Below are 18282 nucleotides of genomic sequence, written 5' to 3' on the forward strand. Positions count from 1 at the left end.
ACCATATTCAATAAAACATAATTCACTCAATCGCTCACCGCCATATTCAATAAAACACCATTCTCCCAACCTCTCACCACCATATTCAATAAAACACCACTCACTCAATCGCTCACCGCCATATTCAATAAAACACCATTCACTCTATCGTTCACCGCCATATTCAATAAAACACCATTCACTCCATCGCTCACCGCCATATTCAATAAAACACCATTCACTCTATCGCTCACCGCCATATTCAATAAAACACCATTCACTCAAGCGCTCAGTGGTTATTGTGATTTGAAACCTGAAATAAGAATCGAGGTTTCAAAGCCGTGGTAGTATTGTTGAGTTATTGTAATGATCCTTAGCTGTACATGTTTAATTCGCTGTTAGAATGTTAAACTGACTGTTGAATTATGAATTGACCGTTAAACTATTGAGTTGACTGCTGGATTGTTTTAGGCGGAGAGACTAAGAAAGGCCGTATAACAGATTCTGTGGAGCGCTACGACCCAAGCACAAACACATGGAATGACGTCAAGGGGCTGCCACGCCCCCGGGCTGACCACGCCTCATGCTCCGTGGGGGACAGTCTGTATGTCTCCGGAGGGATAAGCAATCTGAAGCATCAAAGCTCAAATGTTTTCTGGTGAGTATGCTTTAGTATATGAATTAAAAACAGAAGGCAAATGACTGATAAATATCGAAGCCAAGAGGTAATACGTACACAACGGCTGGGTACAGTGTAATGTATGGACAGTGACGCCATCAAGCAATCAGAAACCAGTGGTTAATATCAAGAGCAGGGAGTCGGGACGCCAGGATAGATCAAGGTGACACAACATCAGCAAAGCCAGTTATCCCAAGCTATCGGCTTCTTAATTTGCGACAAGAACATTCCAGGAAACAGGTGGCGTGTGTATGGGGTTGGAGAAGCAAACATGGAGTACTTTGGAGCTATTCTGCAACTACTTCTTCTGCAACCACTACAGCCACTACTACTTCTACAACAACCACAGCCACTACTACTTCTACAACCACAACCACAACCACAACCACAACCACAACCACTGCTACTTTTGCAACTACAACCACCGCAATACTACAACTTCTCCTGCAACTACAACCACTACTTCTATAACTGCCACAACCACTTCTACTTCTACAACTACAACCACCACTAACTTCTACAACCACGACCTCCACAACTATTTCTTTTACTACCACCACACACACTACTACCACCGCTGTTACAGATGCCACTGCTACTACCACTTACATCCCTACTCCTGTTGCTGCTACTACCACTGCCACCACCACAACCACCACATCATCGTCGTTACCTCTGCCCCTCCCCAGGGATGCCAGTCTAAAACTGGTCTTTTATAAATCATATTTCTCTGTGGACTAGCTTTTATTTTCACAATATACCAGCGTTCGATATGATGATTACCCTTAAACGTATTGAGCTAAAAGGACTGCTGAATGAAATAAGATCACCACGCTCATTTCAGGAAATATTTTCAACATCCTCCCTGAAACGCCACTGTAACATGTGAAGGAAACAATACTGCAACCACACGTTAACAACACTGTAACAGCACGTGAACAACACGGTAACCACACGTTAACAACACGGTAACAACACCAAAACAACGTGGAAACAACACGGTAACAACATTGTAACAACACGGAAACAGCACTGTAACAACATTGTAACAACACGGAAACAGCACTGTAACAACACGTTAATAACACGTTAACAACACTGCAACCATACGGTAACAACACGGTAACAACACTGCAACAATACGGTAACAACACTGTAACAACACTGCAACAACACGGTAACAACACGACAGTCCCATCTCCAGCAACCCATGCTTCTGGTAAGAGGCAACTAACGGGATCCGGTGACGTACGCTAACTTGATTGATGCATCTCATCGAATCTCGAATCATCGAATGATGGGTTCTGCGTGAAACAATAAAGAAACAAAACAACATTTTAACAACACATTAACAACGTTTTCTCACATATTTCGAACACACTGACATTGTTGTTATTTGTGGCGGTTTCGATTTTACAAGGAAATAACAGCTATTTGATAATCCCATTGCAGATCAAGGAAATCCTGTTCTTATATTTTTACCAACCGCCTTGGTGTTTATTTTCCGCGAGAATTTGTCACTTGATCAAGAAACCTGGATGTTTACTTCAAACTAACATACAATCACAACGCATACCAGTTTGCATTATCCGCGCATAGTCTGAATAAGCCACTGCACTTCTCAGCTGTATCACTATCAAACTTAAAAGACAAAGGGGAGTAACCGCTGCCGGAGGTTTTAACGTCATGACGTCATGGTAAACTTGAAACAATTCTGTCACCAGCTAAAACATAGGATTGCTTTACCTAAGCCAGCTTTGAGGCCTAGTAAAATATTAGATTATTGAAACAAAGTTTTGATGCGGCAAGCTTGCACAAACAAGGCGCGAGCAGACGACAGGCCCAACAAACAACAGTGGGAATGATGTATTTCCGCAAAAACAATACAATGGCGTGCATGACTCGTCACTGCCCTTGAACAATGAAGGACGTGTGTTTCTCATGGAAATACGAAGTTACTGATGTAGCTGACGCATACATCGTCAAGGACAATAACTCGGCGCATTGCCACACACACAACCAGTGGTCAATCATAGGGATTATGTCATAGACCGCGGGAGAACTTTGCCCTTGATTTGACATTGTTTGTTACACCGTCCTTAAGTATTTCCCCTCTGTTTAATCGTGAAGTCATTTCAGTAACGAGTTGGAGGGAAATTAGATGTAGTACGGGTCTCTTTCTGATATTTTGTTGGTACACTTAAGCATTTGCAAAAAGTATTGTTAGTAGGCATGTCATTGTTGTTGTTGTTATTGTTGTTGTTGTTGTTGTTGTTGATGATGATGTTATTGATCAATACAATGGCAATGGTGGGGTATGGTGATGATATTTAGTGTGAAGATAATTATAATGATGATGTTGATGGTGATGTATGATGATGAATCTGATTGAAATGATCATGATGATGATGATGATGATGATGATTGTGATAATGTTCATCGCGACGAGGGCGAAGGTGATGTCTGATAACATATCAAAATGAAATATTTTCCCCATAACACGAATTTTGATCTTACACAAGTATGTCAACAACAATCAAGATTTGCAAACTTCTTCACAAAGGATGTTAAACGATATGGCATGCAATGCAATTTGGTTCGTTTGACCCAAGTGCAAAAACATATTTTTTTAAATTAATAAATTCAAATAAATGCATCCTAAATCCAACTAAGCATCTGATATGCTCATCAAAGCACTATCGTGTATCACGATCTCAAACATTGCCATAGTTTCAATATGTGATTACAGGCGGGTTTTAATTGACGAAGCAAAGAGATGCTTTGAAGCATCTTACTTCATGAAATATTAATTTTAGAGATGCTTTCATATGCCACAATATGACTCACCATGTGCTGATTAGTGCTCAAAAAGTGCCTATCGGATCCCGTTCCACAGATTTTAATTTCAAGTTGAAAGCGAGCGTTTTGAGAATTAAATCATTTTTCGTTGTTAGTATCACGAGCGACAACTTTGCGCCCGACGTGGCGATCCGACCAATATTCCCGTCCGTGTTCTAGAACCATGAGTCACATGTTGGGTGTCAACGACTCGCTTAGCTCAAGGGGATGAAATGCATGCCAACAAGCGGCAATTATAACATACATAATTATACACTCAACAACTGTCAACTGATGATATCGACATTGCCCAATGCTTCGTTTGATATTGGCAATAGATCAACTCATATTTGAGATGTAATAATAACATGCATTCAAGGATATTTGACATTGCGAATTGCATTTTAGGAATGAACACGTTTAGAATAACCTTTGCTGTATATGTATATTCAAGTGTAATGTTGATACACTGAATACAATTAAACTTCTGGTTAATCCGGACCCCTCATAATCAGGACAATCAACTCCAAACACATGATACGTGAATCCGGACATCTGTTAATCCGGACGATTTAACCGACGGTACCGTCCGGTTTAACGGGGTTTCTACATTTACGGTCGAGTTGTAATTTGAAGTCCATAGTTTTCTCTCGTTTAATCGTTAATATGACACTATGTAAAGAGAGCAACATCTAGAAACTGGAAAAAAACCGTTTTATTCCGTTTTTGTTGATTTGTAATTACTGATGTCAGCTGAGGATTAACCCCATTACTGATAACTGATACAGTTGGTGCACATTTCAAGTTTGATGTTTATAATTAGGAACTTTATTAACCATAATTTAATCGAAGCTATGAAAGAAAAAGGTTTGCTGCAAGGTTTCCTAATGGACACGCGATGAACTTAGTGGCTACATCTGTACTCTAGATTAATAATTCAATATATGAATAATTAATTATGTATCTGAAATAAATAAGTTCAAGACTTTTTTAAACCATAGGTTATGCTTTTGTATTGGATATATAATTATATACATGTTAAATATTGGTATTTGCTTATGTGACTGAGTTTGCGAGTTTGTTTTGTGTTTTGATTTATGATTCTTGTTTTATACATCGTATACCATCAAAGTCGAGCCTAAATTAATTCTATCCAAATATACTAAATTACCCGATAACCCAAATGGCACAATTTCCGATTTGTGAGCAAGCTGAAATTTTGTACTGAGCAAGATTAATATTTCCTTCGGGAATAATAAAAAACTTGGCGTGTTCTAACAATGAAATTTTTGTTGGGGCAAGAGGCCGGACATGTGTCATCATTTCCCCAAGACAAAAATTACCCTCTGTGACGCAGGATTTTTACAGACCGACGTAATTAATTTCAGTCGAGGATTTCGTTTCAAAATGGCGGCTGAAAAGGCTGCTATTTAGTCTCGCTCATCGACGAGAGATTACGAGATTTGGGGAAGCATCTTTCTCGACAGCTCTGATGGATTAGGGGCACACAGAGAGAAAGAAAACGGCAATTTAAAATCAATGAAACTAGACGCTATGTGTGTCTTTCTAAGTGCCTCTGTGGTTTCAGAGACGTGTAGGCTTTACCTGAGGGACCTCATTTGTTTAACGCAGTTTTAAAGTTCATGATGTTTTGATCTTCTAATATGATCAATTAGGATTGGCAAAACAGCACACTTACGAACATATCGATCTTGTCTTTTGACTGGCCACGGACAACCTATCATGTTCACCTGAATTTTGTATACGTCCCAATTATCCCCCAAAATGACCATTAGTCAGTGTGTCATTAACATTTACCATATAAGCTTTTCCTTTAAATAAATACCAGTGTAGTTCAACGGGGTTCATTTAAAAGCCAGAAATATTGTAGCTGTACCCTGCAGACCTGACCTGGACAAACCAGTGGTCGATAGTGTGAAAACCATTTCATACAATCAGTCAGATGAGAGTTGCCTGGTCTCGCTAGACTCTCGTACAACGAATGTGGATGCATGGGAGTATATCGCAGCCGTCGCATCGCGGAGCAAGGTCGGGAGGGCTCAAAAGATGTTTCATACTAAGCAGACGATTTGACCTTCCAATCTCCATTTTAGTCGCCCTCCATTTGGTATTTTGCAAGGGCAGGATTTATAACAAATCAAAATCGTTCAGTGGACGAAGCCTATTGTTCTGAAAAATAATGTTTTGTGAAAATTGTATGTTAAAATCATGTGATGTCTAAAACTTGTATGTTAAAATAATGTGTTGTATGAAAATTGTATGTTAAAATAATGTGTTGTGTGGAAATTGTATGTTTTTAATAATGTTTTTTTGTGTGTGTGGGAATTATATGCCTTGAATCGCTGACTGAAGAAATCCCGAACACTGGAATAGGGGTAGTGGAATAAATAACACGTAAGATATTGGTAGTAAGTCATTCGTTATAACAGATATAGATAAAATAGGGGGTACAGTGACACCTTGGTTTAAGTTGCAGCGATCACTGTGCAGAGTTATCTTCCTTAGCTACCCGAACGTCTACTGGTCCTGGGTTTGAATTTCAGAATCGCCCGATGATGACCTTAGTGCACCAATACTATGCCGTGGTCGTGGTTTTTGGGACATGCTTTCCAATTCGCGAACACCTGGTCTCATCGATGGGTTTTGGTGATCAATTCCTATGAATTTCACCGCTCCTTTGCCTTTTGAGCCCAGTGGAATCGGTTTCAGCGGATACTCGAGACTGGATGTTCTCTGGCTCTGGCGTTTCATGAAAGTGTTCGAGTGTCTCTGACCTCTGTCAACTCGGCCTTCCCTCCGTATAACACCGTTGGGATTCCCGGTTCGAGTCATTCGTCACCACTCGCCCCTTTCCGTGACCATCAAGAAGACTCGTCCCCCTATCGATGAATGTTATGTGCGAAAATACGACAAACCAATCCGAATGCGCGTATGATTATGAGTTCTTTGTCAAATAATCCCTCAGAAATAATTTTTGATTTTACATATGTCCTGCATCTAAAATTATACCCAAGACACATTTAAGTGTGTTCAATCATACTGTATAATTCCGCACGTCCCGATGTGCTTTAAATTGCATTTGAAATATATTTAATATATGGGGAAATATATGTGAACCATTACGCAACGAGTTGATAATTGTTTTAGGTATGCCCGTTTGCGCTAAGACGGATTCTGGTCGCCAAAAAGGCCACGAGAGGGGCACGAGTCGCTATTCGGCTTGTCTCGGAATAACACTAGTTGGTCACGAATGGGTTCGAGTAAGTCCCCATTAACCTATGCTCGTCGTAAGAGGCGACGAAGTGGATCGGTTGGTCATGCTCCGTAACTTGGTTGATTGTGTGTCCTCTTCTCCCGACGGCGAGGGGCGTTGCTCATATTTTGTTGTCATCATTGGTTGTCTGGTCCAGATTCGATATGGTTACAGGCCGCCGTGATATGTTGTTGACTGTGGTGTTGAACAACAAGCAAGCATAAATTACATCTATCCTACTGATTACAATTGGGAATGGTGAGACTCGTGGCCACAATTTTCTATACAGAGTTACGTCCCTTAGTTATGGAAGGATCCGATGATCGTTGGTTTGAGTCACAGTGTCATTCTAATTATGATCTTTCGTTTGTTCGTTTGTTTACCACTTGTGTCATGTCGGGCTTCTGACGCGCTATGATATAAATTTAATACTGGTTTTGTCAAATTCACTCATTCCTAAAAAAGACAATCGCGTCGTAAAAGCTAATTGGTTCTATTGTGTTGTGCCAGCGTACCAATGACCTGGAATATACTGCTGCTATGATCAATGCGTACGCTATAAGTCTCTGCTCGGACTGACAGCTGCTATTTCATGATGTGGCGTATATAACTGCACACTGCTGTATTTATATAGCTACCACTGGGCGTTGGATGGGTATAAACTGCTTCTAACGGTATCTCAGTCTGATGCCTGCCTGCTCGCCAGCAGGACACATGCATATAACATTTCTGGGAACCCACGAGCGCGTGTATGGCGTTCACAAGCCAAGCAAGAATCATATAATCGTGGCGAAGAGAGATATACTGCTGATGTCGAAGTCTACTACTACTACTACTACTACTACTACTTTGCTGACCCGTGAAGATCCGGGGTAGAACAGGTCTCCAGCAGCCCATGCTTGCCGTAAAAGGCGACTATGCTTGTCGTAAGAGGCGACTAACGGGATTGGGTGGTCAGACTCGCTGACTCGGTTGATGCATATCATCGTATCCCAATTGCGTGGATCGATGCTCATGAATGTCTGTCACTGGGTTGCCTGGTAATTAACGCACGTATTACCACTACTTTACACCACTGCGGTAACCAAATCCAATCTCTGTCACCTTACGCTGACGCGCCGTTATATAACTATAATATTAAAAATATAAACTCTATTTCTGCCCCTAAACGCATGTACCCAGTAACCGTGAACAAACTCATCTTCGAGACTGTCGGTAAAACAGCAATGGCTTGACCACCTACCTAATTCAGTTTGTGTAACACATAATTCATGACCTCGGGTCTGTAATCCACCAATACTCGCCAGATGTTGCAAAGGTAAACTGTGCAGAGTCCTCGGTAGATATTTATCATTTATAACTGAGCACAAATAACCAGGAAACGGAGTGGGAGTTTATTGGGCGAAGGGAGATAACTCTTGTTACTACTGGAAGCAGGTATGTTGTGCAGACTATTTTGTTTTCATTTCTCTCTACATGCGTATTGTGTGGAATCCATATGCAAAAACCTTATTACCTCTGTAATGCGTTGGGCGCAAATAGACCTTTCAGATGTCCAAGCTATAAGCTCGCCCCAAATTCTGGAACATTTATAGCGGCGACTACTACTTCTTCTACTACTTCTACTACTACGACTACTACTACTACTACTACTACTACTACTACTACTACTACTACTACTACTACTACTGCTGGTAGTAGTAATAGTAGTCGCCGCTATAAATGTATATAAATGTACCAGAATTAGGGGCGAGCTTATAGCTCGGACATCTGAAAGGCCTATTTACTTCTACTACTACTATAACTACTACTACAACATAGTAGTAGTAGTAGTAGTAGTGGTAGTAGTAGTAGTGGTAGTAGTAGTAGTAGTAGTAGTAGTAGTAGTAGTAGTAGTGGTAGTGGTAGTAGTAGTAGTAGTAGTAGTAGTAGTAGTTGTTGTAGTAGTAGTAGTATTAGTTGTTGTAGTAGTAGTAGTAGTAGAAGTAGTAGAAGAAATAGTAGTCGCCGCTATAAATGTACCAGAATTTTGGGCGAGCTTATAGCTTGGACATCTGAAAGGTCTATTTGCGCCCTGCTCCTGCTCCTACTACTACTTTTGTTGTTCCTGCTGCTGCCGCGTTGGGAGTCCGTGCTAGTTAAAGAGCCCCCAAGCAACCTACGCTGTTTCAAAAGCGACTGACTTGATTGGCTGGTCAGACTCGGTGCCTTGGTTCATCGCGGATCATCGTACCGCGACGGCGTGGATCGGTGCTCATAATGGGTATTCTGGTAACTAAACTCTGTTCATACTATACTGAAACCTCAAACCTTAGACCTATGTGTTGAGACAGATCTTCATTTAGCCCAACGTTCTCTACCATGTGTCTTTTCATACTATATTGCAACCTCAGACCCTAAACTTATGTGTTGAGACAGGTCTTCCTTTAGCCCAACGTTCTCTACCATGTGTCTTTTCATACTATATTGCAACCGCAAACCCTAAACCTATGTGTTGAGACAGATCTTCATTTAGCCCAACGTTCTCTACCATGTGTCTTTTCATACTATATTGCAACCTCAAACCCTAAACTTATGTGTTGAGACAGATCTTCATTTAGCCCAACGTTCTCTACCATGTGTCTTTTCATACTATATTGCAACCGCAAACCCTAAACCTATGTGTTGAGACAGATCTTCATTTAGCCCAACGTTCTCTACCATGTGTCTTTTCATACTATATTGCAACCGCAAACCCTAAACCTATGTGTTGAGACAGGTCTTCATTTAGCCCAACGTTCTCTATCATGTGTCTTTTCATACTATATTGCAACCTCAGACCCTAAACTTATGTGTTGAGACAGATCTTCATTTAGCCCAACGTTCTCTACCATGTGTCTTTTCATACTATATTGCAACCTCAAACCCTAAACCTATGTGTTGAGACAGATCTTCATTTAGCCCAACGTTCTCTACCATGTGTCATCACTATTACAAGAAGCGATTGGTTACGTTAAGTATAAACATCCATATTCGTAGGTGCGACGTGAATGTCTAAGACTGTCTGGAATGGAATGCATCACATCAATTTAGGTGTTGCCACAATAAAACTATATTATAAATCTACATTTTCTTCTCGGAAAATATCACTTATTATAAGGTGAGATGAAATGGGGTTTAACGTCGCGTCCCAGATTATTGCACTTATATAGCGACGTGCATGTACGTGGGTGTGTTTGTGTGGCTGCTTGTACCAGTCCGGATTGATGCCGATTTATAGTGCTAGCCCACTGAGATACCACTGATATAACATGAATACCCACTCAGACACAGTATACTGACTCCGAGCCGACCAGTCCTTGCTTTAGCCCCTTAATGCCGAGCGCCAGACAGGGTAACAACAAGTACCATCTTTTAACGTCTTTTGGTATGATGCGGTCGGGGATTGAACCCCGGACCTTCCGCTCTCCGGGCGGACGCTCTACAACTAGACCACAGAGGCGGTCCACTTATTATAAGCAACTGACTAATGAACGACCATAATACATGTATGTTCCTTGTTCAATCAGATGCATCAATTGGTTCACCTTGCTCTGTTTCTTCTCCTATCAAGTGTTTAGAGAAAACGATCGTTCAGACCTTTTAAACACAATGTAATCTACTATATTCTTTATCAATTCTTAGTAATTATTTCACTTTTTAAGAGGCATTGTCAATTTAAGAACTCAAATTTCGTTAATTTAACATTTTCATCTCATCTGCATTGATATATTGTTGTGAAACTATGAAACCCTGCAGGTAACATGTTCAGTTCCACGGATTCTCACCTCAAACCACATGTTCTGACTTCAGCCTTCTCTCGTTTGTTCGTAAGTGTGCGTCATATAAAGAAATAGCATTTTTTCTCAATGTAATCACTTTTTCCTGGCCCAGATTTGTCTTGAGGTTGGTGAACTTGGTGCGGGTGCCATATGTGGCTAGAGGGAACTCTAGCCTGAATCTTCTCGACAAAGGGGTGTGAGTCATGGGGCAAGATTTTCGCTTGTGGGTTCATTAGGTCACGGTGGCGAATAGGCTAGAATTCATCGGGGCCATTAAAATGCCTCGTTTGCGCAAATTATGAGGCAAACATTTGTAGAAACCGATAGAGACTGGTTAAAAACAACAACTTTCTTTACGTGTGAAGGGTGTGCTTGAATGCCTATAAGCCAATATGCCATCAAGTGATTTTAATTTAAAGATCGCGTGACTTGAACAAACATATACAAAGTGTGTGTGTATGTGTGTGTGTGTTGTTTTCGTGTGTGTGTGTGGTTTTCTCTCTCTCTCTCTCTCTCTCTCTCTCTGTCTCTCTCTCTCTCTCTCTTGACATAATTAGTGCCAAATGACAACCAATATGTTAACTCGTCAAATAAAACGCTTGTCATATGTTTGTTGTTAAAATCACACATTCCGCAAATCAACAACGTCTTGAAACCGTGAGTTGTACAAACGCAACGCGGTTTTTATATTGTATTGTGTTTATGATTAATATGATAAATAGTTATTTATAGAACAACCATCAAGTTTGTTCTTATGGCTTGTGTAATAACTTTTATCTTTATCAAGTTAGAATGGCTGTTTGGATTCGTGTAAATTAATATTGATGTGGCCAGTTCGCGAAAATTTATCTCCGTCGATAAAATGTAATTTGAAACAAATTTTCGCATGTGATAATATCGGAATAATTATTTTGATGTGAATTGCATGTGGTGTTACTATTATTCAAATCATCTTGAAATTTATTTCCTGTAGTTTTATGAATCAGACTTGTTAAATGCATAGTTGACCGTGAAAGGCAACGTTTTTTTAGCCAATGGGTGTTCTATAGCGGTGGAACATGATTTAAACTTCAGGGCAGAAAGGGCGGTTTGTTTCGACCCCAAGCCCGCTTAAATCAGTAGCAAAAAGTACTCCGAACTTTGTCATTTGAAATCGCTGATGATTCACATGACAATTTGCATATTTATGCATAGAATTATCATCAAATTTCAAACATTAATTTTTGAAACAAAAAGGAAACCTCAAGTGTCGCATAAATCAGTCTGAGATGAGATAGCGCAACGACAATGCGCTCACGACCCGTGCACTAACTCGGTTCATTATCTAAATCTGTTTCCATGTGTGCAAATATTGAGACCCTCAATTGTCCATGCTTCGAACAATATCTGTACTGCAACCCCCTTTTGCTAGCCGGTTTGAGTGGCTAAATGATGTGTAACGCTGTAAAATACCCCCGACAACCCCTCCCCTCACTGACCCATCCCGCCGTTCACAGGGGTACAGCGAATGAGTCACAATAACATCGTTTCGTTTTGGGACAATACCAATTTTGTTAGAACTCCTTACAAAACTGATATTAATGATAAATGTTGGTGAACTGCTCACATCCGTCACGCTGTCTGTTTGATAGCGTGACAATGTCCCGTTATGACTTTTCAACTGTAGATTAACCCACATAAGCTGAGCCTGTCTTAATTAAGTCTTTTTTAAATAACCGTTAAGCCAATAAAATGAACAAACGTTTTTTCCCTCTTCCGCGTTCCTCGTTGCGATAATAATTTTATTTGTTTTCTTCTTCTGATTTCCGAAAGGAGATAAATATTTGTATGAACTAAAGCACATTTATTTAGCAATGGTTGATTTAGGTACATAGAATGTTGAAATTTAACTTTATGTGTATAACACCGGAATCATTCAATGAACACCATGATGACAGACAATATCAACGAAGCTGTGATGACGATGATACTGTCTTATGACGACAGCTGCGGTCGATGAGGACGATGGTGTTACTGATGGATGTGATGTCAAGGTGATGTGGTGACATTATTGACAATGATGATAGTAATGTTATGATAATAGTGATGTTGATCGTCAGCTGTATATTAATCATCACAATACGGATATATAAGCCAGAAACGTTTGAAAATGACGCAAGTAAATTATAATTTGCATTGCGTTCAAATGATGATTATGATGATATAAAAGCCAGACACGTGTGAAATGACGCCCATCATTTTTTTGCATGGCGTCAACATTAAATTTAGTGCCCCAGAAAATCAAACGCTCCATAAATGTAATTCAGAACTGACATCTTTAAAGCGTACCTGGATATTTGTTGTTGATATTGATGCTGATTTTACTTCTGCTTCTGCTTGTGGTGATGATGATGACGACGACGATGATGATAATGTCTACTTGTTAGTGTTTGAGCGTACACACAAAAACCCCGATTAAAACCCTTTCTTTCAAGATATCATCATAATGCAACGAAGTTGATAAAGGAAATTCAGTTGACGACGAAAATACGCCATTAATATCGTTTCCACACGGCCTAAGATTTATAGAGGCGTGACATTCAAAATGTTCACGAAAAAGGATTTGTGAAAATAGTGCGACATGATATAAGAGATTGGTATGGCGCATTAATGTCGTCCTAATTACAAACATACACACGCATCGCCAATGATTTTCCTTAAGAGAACAGTTTCAAGTTTTTACAACTTTCCAGACAAAAAAACATACACGTGTTTCTGTCGGCACATGAAACAAACTAATTGTTATGCCCCAAAAATTTAGTTTAATAAAAAATCGGCCACCGCAGTAAAATACCCGACCATCATTCATAGCACGCTTGTACCGTGATGAAGGGGGCAACCTCTCCGTGCTTTTCTCTTTAGTCTTCAGCCATGATTGTGAAAATGTTCTTGTGCCCAAAATTGAAAATCTGATTTAATTGTTAATTTCTGTTTTAATCGGCCACGACTGTCCCCAATGCTCGTCCTTCCAGCATTGACTCACCTTCTTTCTGTGGGACTGCGAGAGGGGTGGGGATCACACGGGGGGAAGGGGGAGCCTCCTGCATGTGTCATCCCCCGTGACAATGGTTTGCTATTTAGATGTCGTTGGAGGCCACGTTCCTTCTGGAGATGTCACGTGACGCCTCGCTAGTATTTTATACATGAAGAGTTGCAATTTGTCATGTATGGTCGTCAAACCCTGTTAAGATTGTTACGACCAAATTGTTCTGTTTGATTCGATTGTGTCGTTTCGATGTTATCTGAATTAACAAATATTCTTCAGAAATTATGATTTATAAAAGAAAAGATATGTAGCTTTTGAAGACTTTGGACACAAATGTTGATAAGCGGCGAAGGCTCAGCTCTTCCAGAGTGTTGCTCGGATGAGGTAATCCTTGAGTTAGCAGTGCCAGATGTTAGCTTCTCTGTGAATGTATGCGTCATGCTTAAAGCTCAGGACAGGGGCTTCCCTACTAAAACTTGCCATTTAACAAGCGTTTGTCAATTAAACATGACAATTAAATCAAAAGATCAATACAAACTTTCAAACATTTCTTTCCCAACGTACCATCGTACGCAGTGTCTCTTTTAAGCAGCTATATAGCACTATACCTACATATTATAAACCTCTTTGTGCCCCGGTTTTCTTAATTCGTAGATTTATCTTTGATTGCAAGAATGTTTATGTGGGATTTGTTCTGACAATTTATAGAAATATACATTTCACGACATAACTGTATACGATGGAGGATTTATTGTGTTCGTATTGTGTACATCAGAGCACTTTTTAGAAACATTATTTCGATTTTGCATAATGTGTTATTTAGAGAAATAAATATTTTCATTACCTGAATAACCTTTCACTTTGAAATCTTTGTCTATCAGGTTTATTTTTTTAGGACAATGTACCTACGTTATCTGTATCAATATGCACTTGTGGAAGCCTTTAACTAACTTTCGGCATAAATTTTACTTTGTAGGTCCTATATTTGCATAATTGTATTCGTATTGCGTATTAGCTGCATCTAGTTTCTACACGTAGAAACCTTTACATGCTTACACTTTCCGTTAAGAATTCAATATTTTTTATTAAATACCTGATTTAAACTTTGTACAACTGATCACTTACCTTATCTACCCGATTTAAGCATTGTGTCAGCTCGTTCTACATACAAAATGTGAACTTTATATATACATTTATAGGCATCTGTATGTGTGATTCATGAAAGGATTATCTTATAAGTTTCAAGGATATCGACGTTCAATAACCATCAAATAGCCAATTCCATTCCACTGATTTACCCACTGAACTAGAAATGAGAGAGACCCGTGAAACCGCCCCATCTGTTTCATTATTAGATATAAGCATAAAGATTCAGAGTGACAAAACACTCTCCACAAGACTGTATGTCAAGAGGGATGTCTTAAACTTTCCTTTTTATGTCGAGACACATTCCAGCGGCTCCAGTCTGTGGTGTCCCAACTTTGTATGGACAATCGAGCATGCTCTTTCTACAAAGATTTCAGAGTGCGTCAAAAGTTGTTTGATCAGCAAAATGTTTTATGACAAAATGCAATTCCTTATTTTGACTTGTACCATATAGTCCCGTGTTTGTTTCAGGCGAACAATTGACTTACCTTTGCATGTGTTTGTGACGGGTGCCACCTGTGTGGCAGGATACGCTCACATTTTCGTGAACGGCTGGTATCATCACTGTTCGATGTGATTCAAAGACACATACTCATGATACAGTCCGCATCGTTCAATGGACATTGCTTTCAGCAGTTATTTCTTATGATGGATTATGGAAAGGGTTTTGTCGATTTTATTTACAGTATCTTATAAAATTTCAGAAGAAATAGTGCACAATGCAAAACACGTGGAAATATATCTATCGACAGAATACCCCTCAACAAACATTTTAACCTAATTTCACGATTACAGTAATGAGAAATCTCTATTCCAGTGATTAGAGAAAGTTGCCTTTAAACCATTTAACCATCATCAACCAAGTAGCTTTTCTCGAAGAGGGGTTCTAGATGCGGTTGAGAATTCATATGAACACATTTAATACCTTTCAAAACGAAAGTGTTTACTCATTTCTTAAATTATCGTTGGCTTTAATGGACCCTCATCACAGCTAGGTATTAGTTTTAAACATATTACATTTCTCTATTAAAATAAAGTGAAATTAAATACATGTATGTTAGACATATTGAGCTTCACCCTTGCTTAACATGCCTTTCATGTGAAAATATTGGCTTAAATAATGGACTACTAGTGTATGTCCACAATAATGACTGAATACCGTACAGGCATCCCCACACGAAATTTTCAGACAGTCACCTTAGTTAATTTATCGTATCTCCTTTTGCCCCGTGAGCATTCCGGGTTAGAATTGAGCATTGGTCCCCAACATCCCATGCTTTGATGAAAGCCAACTCAAATGAGGAGGTCTTTACAGGTGACCTGGCGCAGCTCGGATTGTTGCTCATGCTATCAACCACTAAAGTGCCTGTCCAGACTCGATACTAAACAAGCAGACATGATGTAGCTGGGATATTGTGGCCGTGGAGTTCCCTTACTAAAAACATTCACTGTCACCATGAGCAAGTTTGGATTTTGCGAAGACCAGGCAAACGACATTTGAATATACATTCCTTTATGTATGTGTGAGTGAATAAAGTTGCGGCCTAACCGATATTCCAGCAAAATCAGGACAGGTGACACCATGAATGGGCTTCAAATTGTACCAATGTGGGGGAATCGAACTCGGACCTTCCGCATGTGGATCCTTCACTTTAACGCCTAACCCACCGCCCCGATTTCATTTTAGATATTCTTGTCCAATTCGTCATCGGGCTACCCACCACGTGTCACAGTGATCGTAGTCCTACATGTATTTCAGGCACCGATTTCAGCATAATTCGATGACGGTCGAAATGTGAAAATTCCGCTGTCGAAATTTTCTCTCATGCAACATGACAAACGCAAGCCGACGACGACACATAACAAGCTATGAAATTAATGGAGATAAAAGCATAAGCCTCACTCAACGACATTTTGTTCTGTTTCGGCCGACTCGGGTCTAAACTCTCATGCTAACAATAAGCCCATCGTGCTGAGTCCACGATTAATCTGCCCCTGTCAGCGAGCTTTCATTAGCTGCAATAGTTTGTGTGCAGGGCTGCTCCGCGAACTTAGGGTCACGGGTTAACATCCTGGAGAGGTTTTTGACAGTAATTGTAAGATTTTTTGGGGATTTTTTTCCATGTTTTGACCCTCCCATGAAGGTTAATTCAATTGAAAAATTAGAAATTGTGAATTTGACTGGCGTTTGTGTCATTCTGTAAAAGGAAAATCATGTCTTGAATAATTATTAAAATTATTAATTAATTATTAATATTAATCAAAATTAAGTGTTATTCTTGGTCACGTGAAACAAATAATGTTTGAAAAATACTAAATGTGTTTATTTTTCATATGTTGAGTAATCGCATTATTTAGTATATTTATGAAACCCGTACTATTCAATGTGCTCATATCTTAAAAGCAAAGAAAATAATGTTCAAGTTGAATGAATAATACTAAAATATTGAAAACTAAAATGCGTGTACGCTTGTTGTTTTGAGTGTAGTTTTTTGTAAGTGACATGATTGCAATATATACATTTATATCCACGTCAAGAATCGAGATAGAAATAGTCTTCAGCAACCCATGCTTGTCGTAGGAGGCGACTAACGTGATAGGGTGGTCATTCTCGCTGACTTGGTTCATGCATGCTTGTCATCGTATCCCAGTTGCGAAGATCAATGCTCATGATATCAACCACTGGATTGTCTGGTCCAGACTCAATTATTTACAGACTGGATTATTTAGTTGGAATATTACTGAGTACGACGTTAGACAAACACAAGCGATATACGTTAGGTCATATGCATATTTAGGAAATATTCTTCACATTGTTATGTTAATGCATTTTAGATCAGAATGATCAGAATACTGATCCAAGTGTCAACGTGACAATTTAATCAACAACATCCTGACCTCATGAGTTATTTCACCTCTATAATGGAAGTACGCACGAATGTATTAAAATATCGGTCTCAACTCATTTCCGAAATCTCAAGAAAAGAAACGGGATTACCCGAATACAGTGCAATGAAGACTCGACTTTATAAAACAATCAGGACACTGACATGTGAAAATACGTTACAAACAAAAAAACAAATACGTCGTTGATCCTTTTGCAACCAGTTTACATAATTTTCTTCAGTTGGCCCTCATTCAAAATCTTTTTTGGTGATCGACTTTTCTCAGTTAATTACTTTCAAAGACAGGGAGTGTTAGGAAAAAAACACACAATAGGCCTGAACATGAAGGTTTAAGCACAATAACCTTATTGTGGTGTGCTTGTGCGGGATTGATTTGCGAGTTTTTCACTGAATGAAAACCTCTTTTGCACCCTGTCCAGTCAACGAGCAATAATTGGAGGCTTTCCTGAAAGTAAATCCACTGTCAGTTATTACATCACTGTAGGCCAGCGTTATGTGTCAATATCAAGATACCAAGCCAGACAATGTACGGAACCCACTTGACCGCCTCTAAGCTTATCTCGCTTCCCCCTCAAACCCCCTTCTTCACAATGTTCAGCAAATTGAATTGAACACAGTGCAAACATTTGGAAACT

General features: G+C 39.5%; 1 protein-coding gene across 1 annotated transcript in view; it reads left to right on the top strand.

Moving 5' to 3' along the window:
• The window catches only part of LOC139444291 (kelch-like protein 14), a 32270-nt gene that overhangs the window by 6075 nt on the left and 7913 nt on the right, over window positions 1–18282 (top strand). Inside the window, exon 2 of the mRNA XM_071225225.1 lies at window positions 451–637. Coding sequence (XP_071081326.1) covers window positions 451–637 — 187 coding nt within the window. The remainder of the gene's footprint in view (window positions 1–450; window positions 638–18282) is intronic.

The sequence above is a fragment of the Haliotis cracherodii genome, unplaced genomic scaffold (assembly GCF_022045235.1).
Source record: "Haliotis cracherodii isolate W230 unplaced genomic scaffold, xgHalCrac1.p SCAF_5, whole genome shotgun sequence".
Lineage (NCBI taxonomy): Eukaryota > Metazoa > Mollusca > Gastropoda > Lepetellida > Haliotidae > Haliotis > Haliotis cracherodii.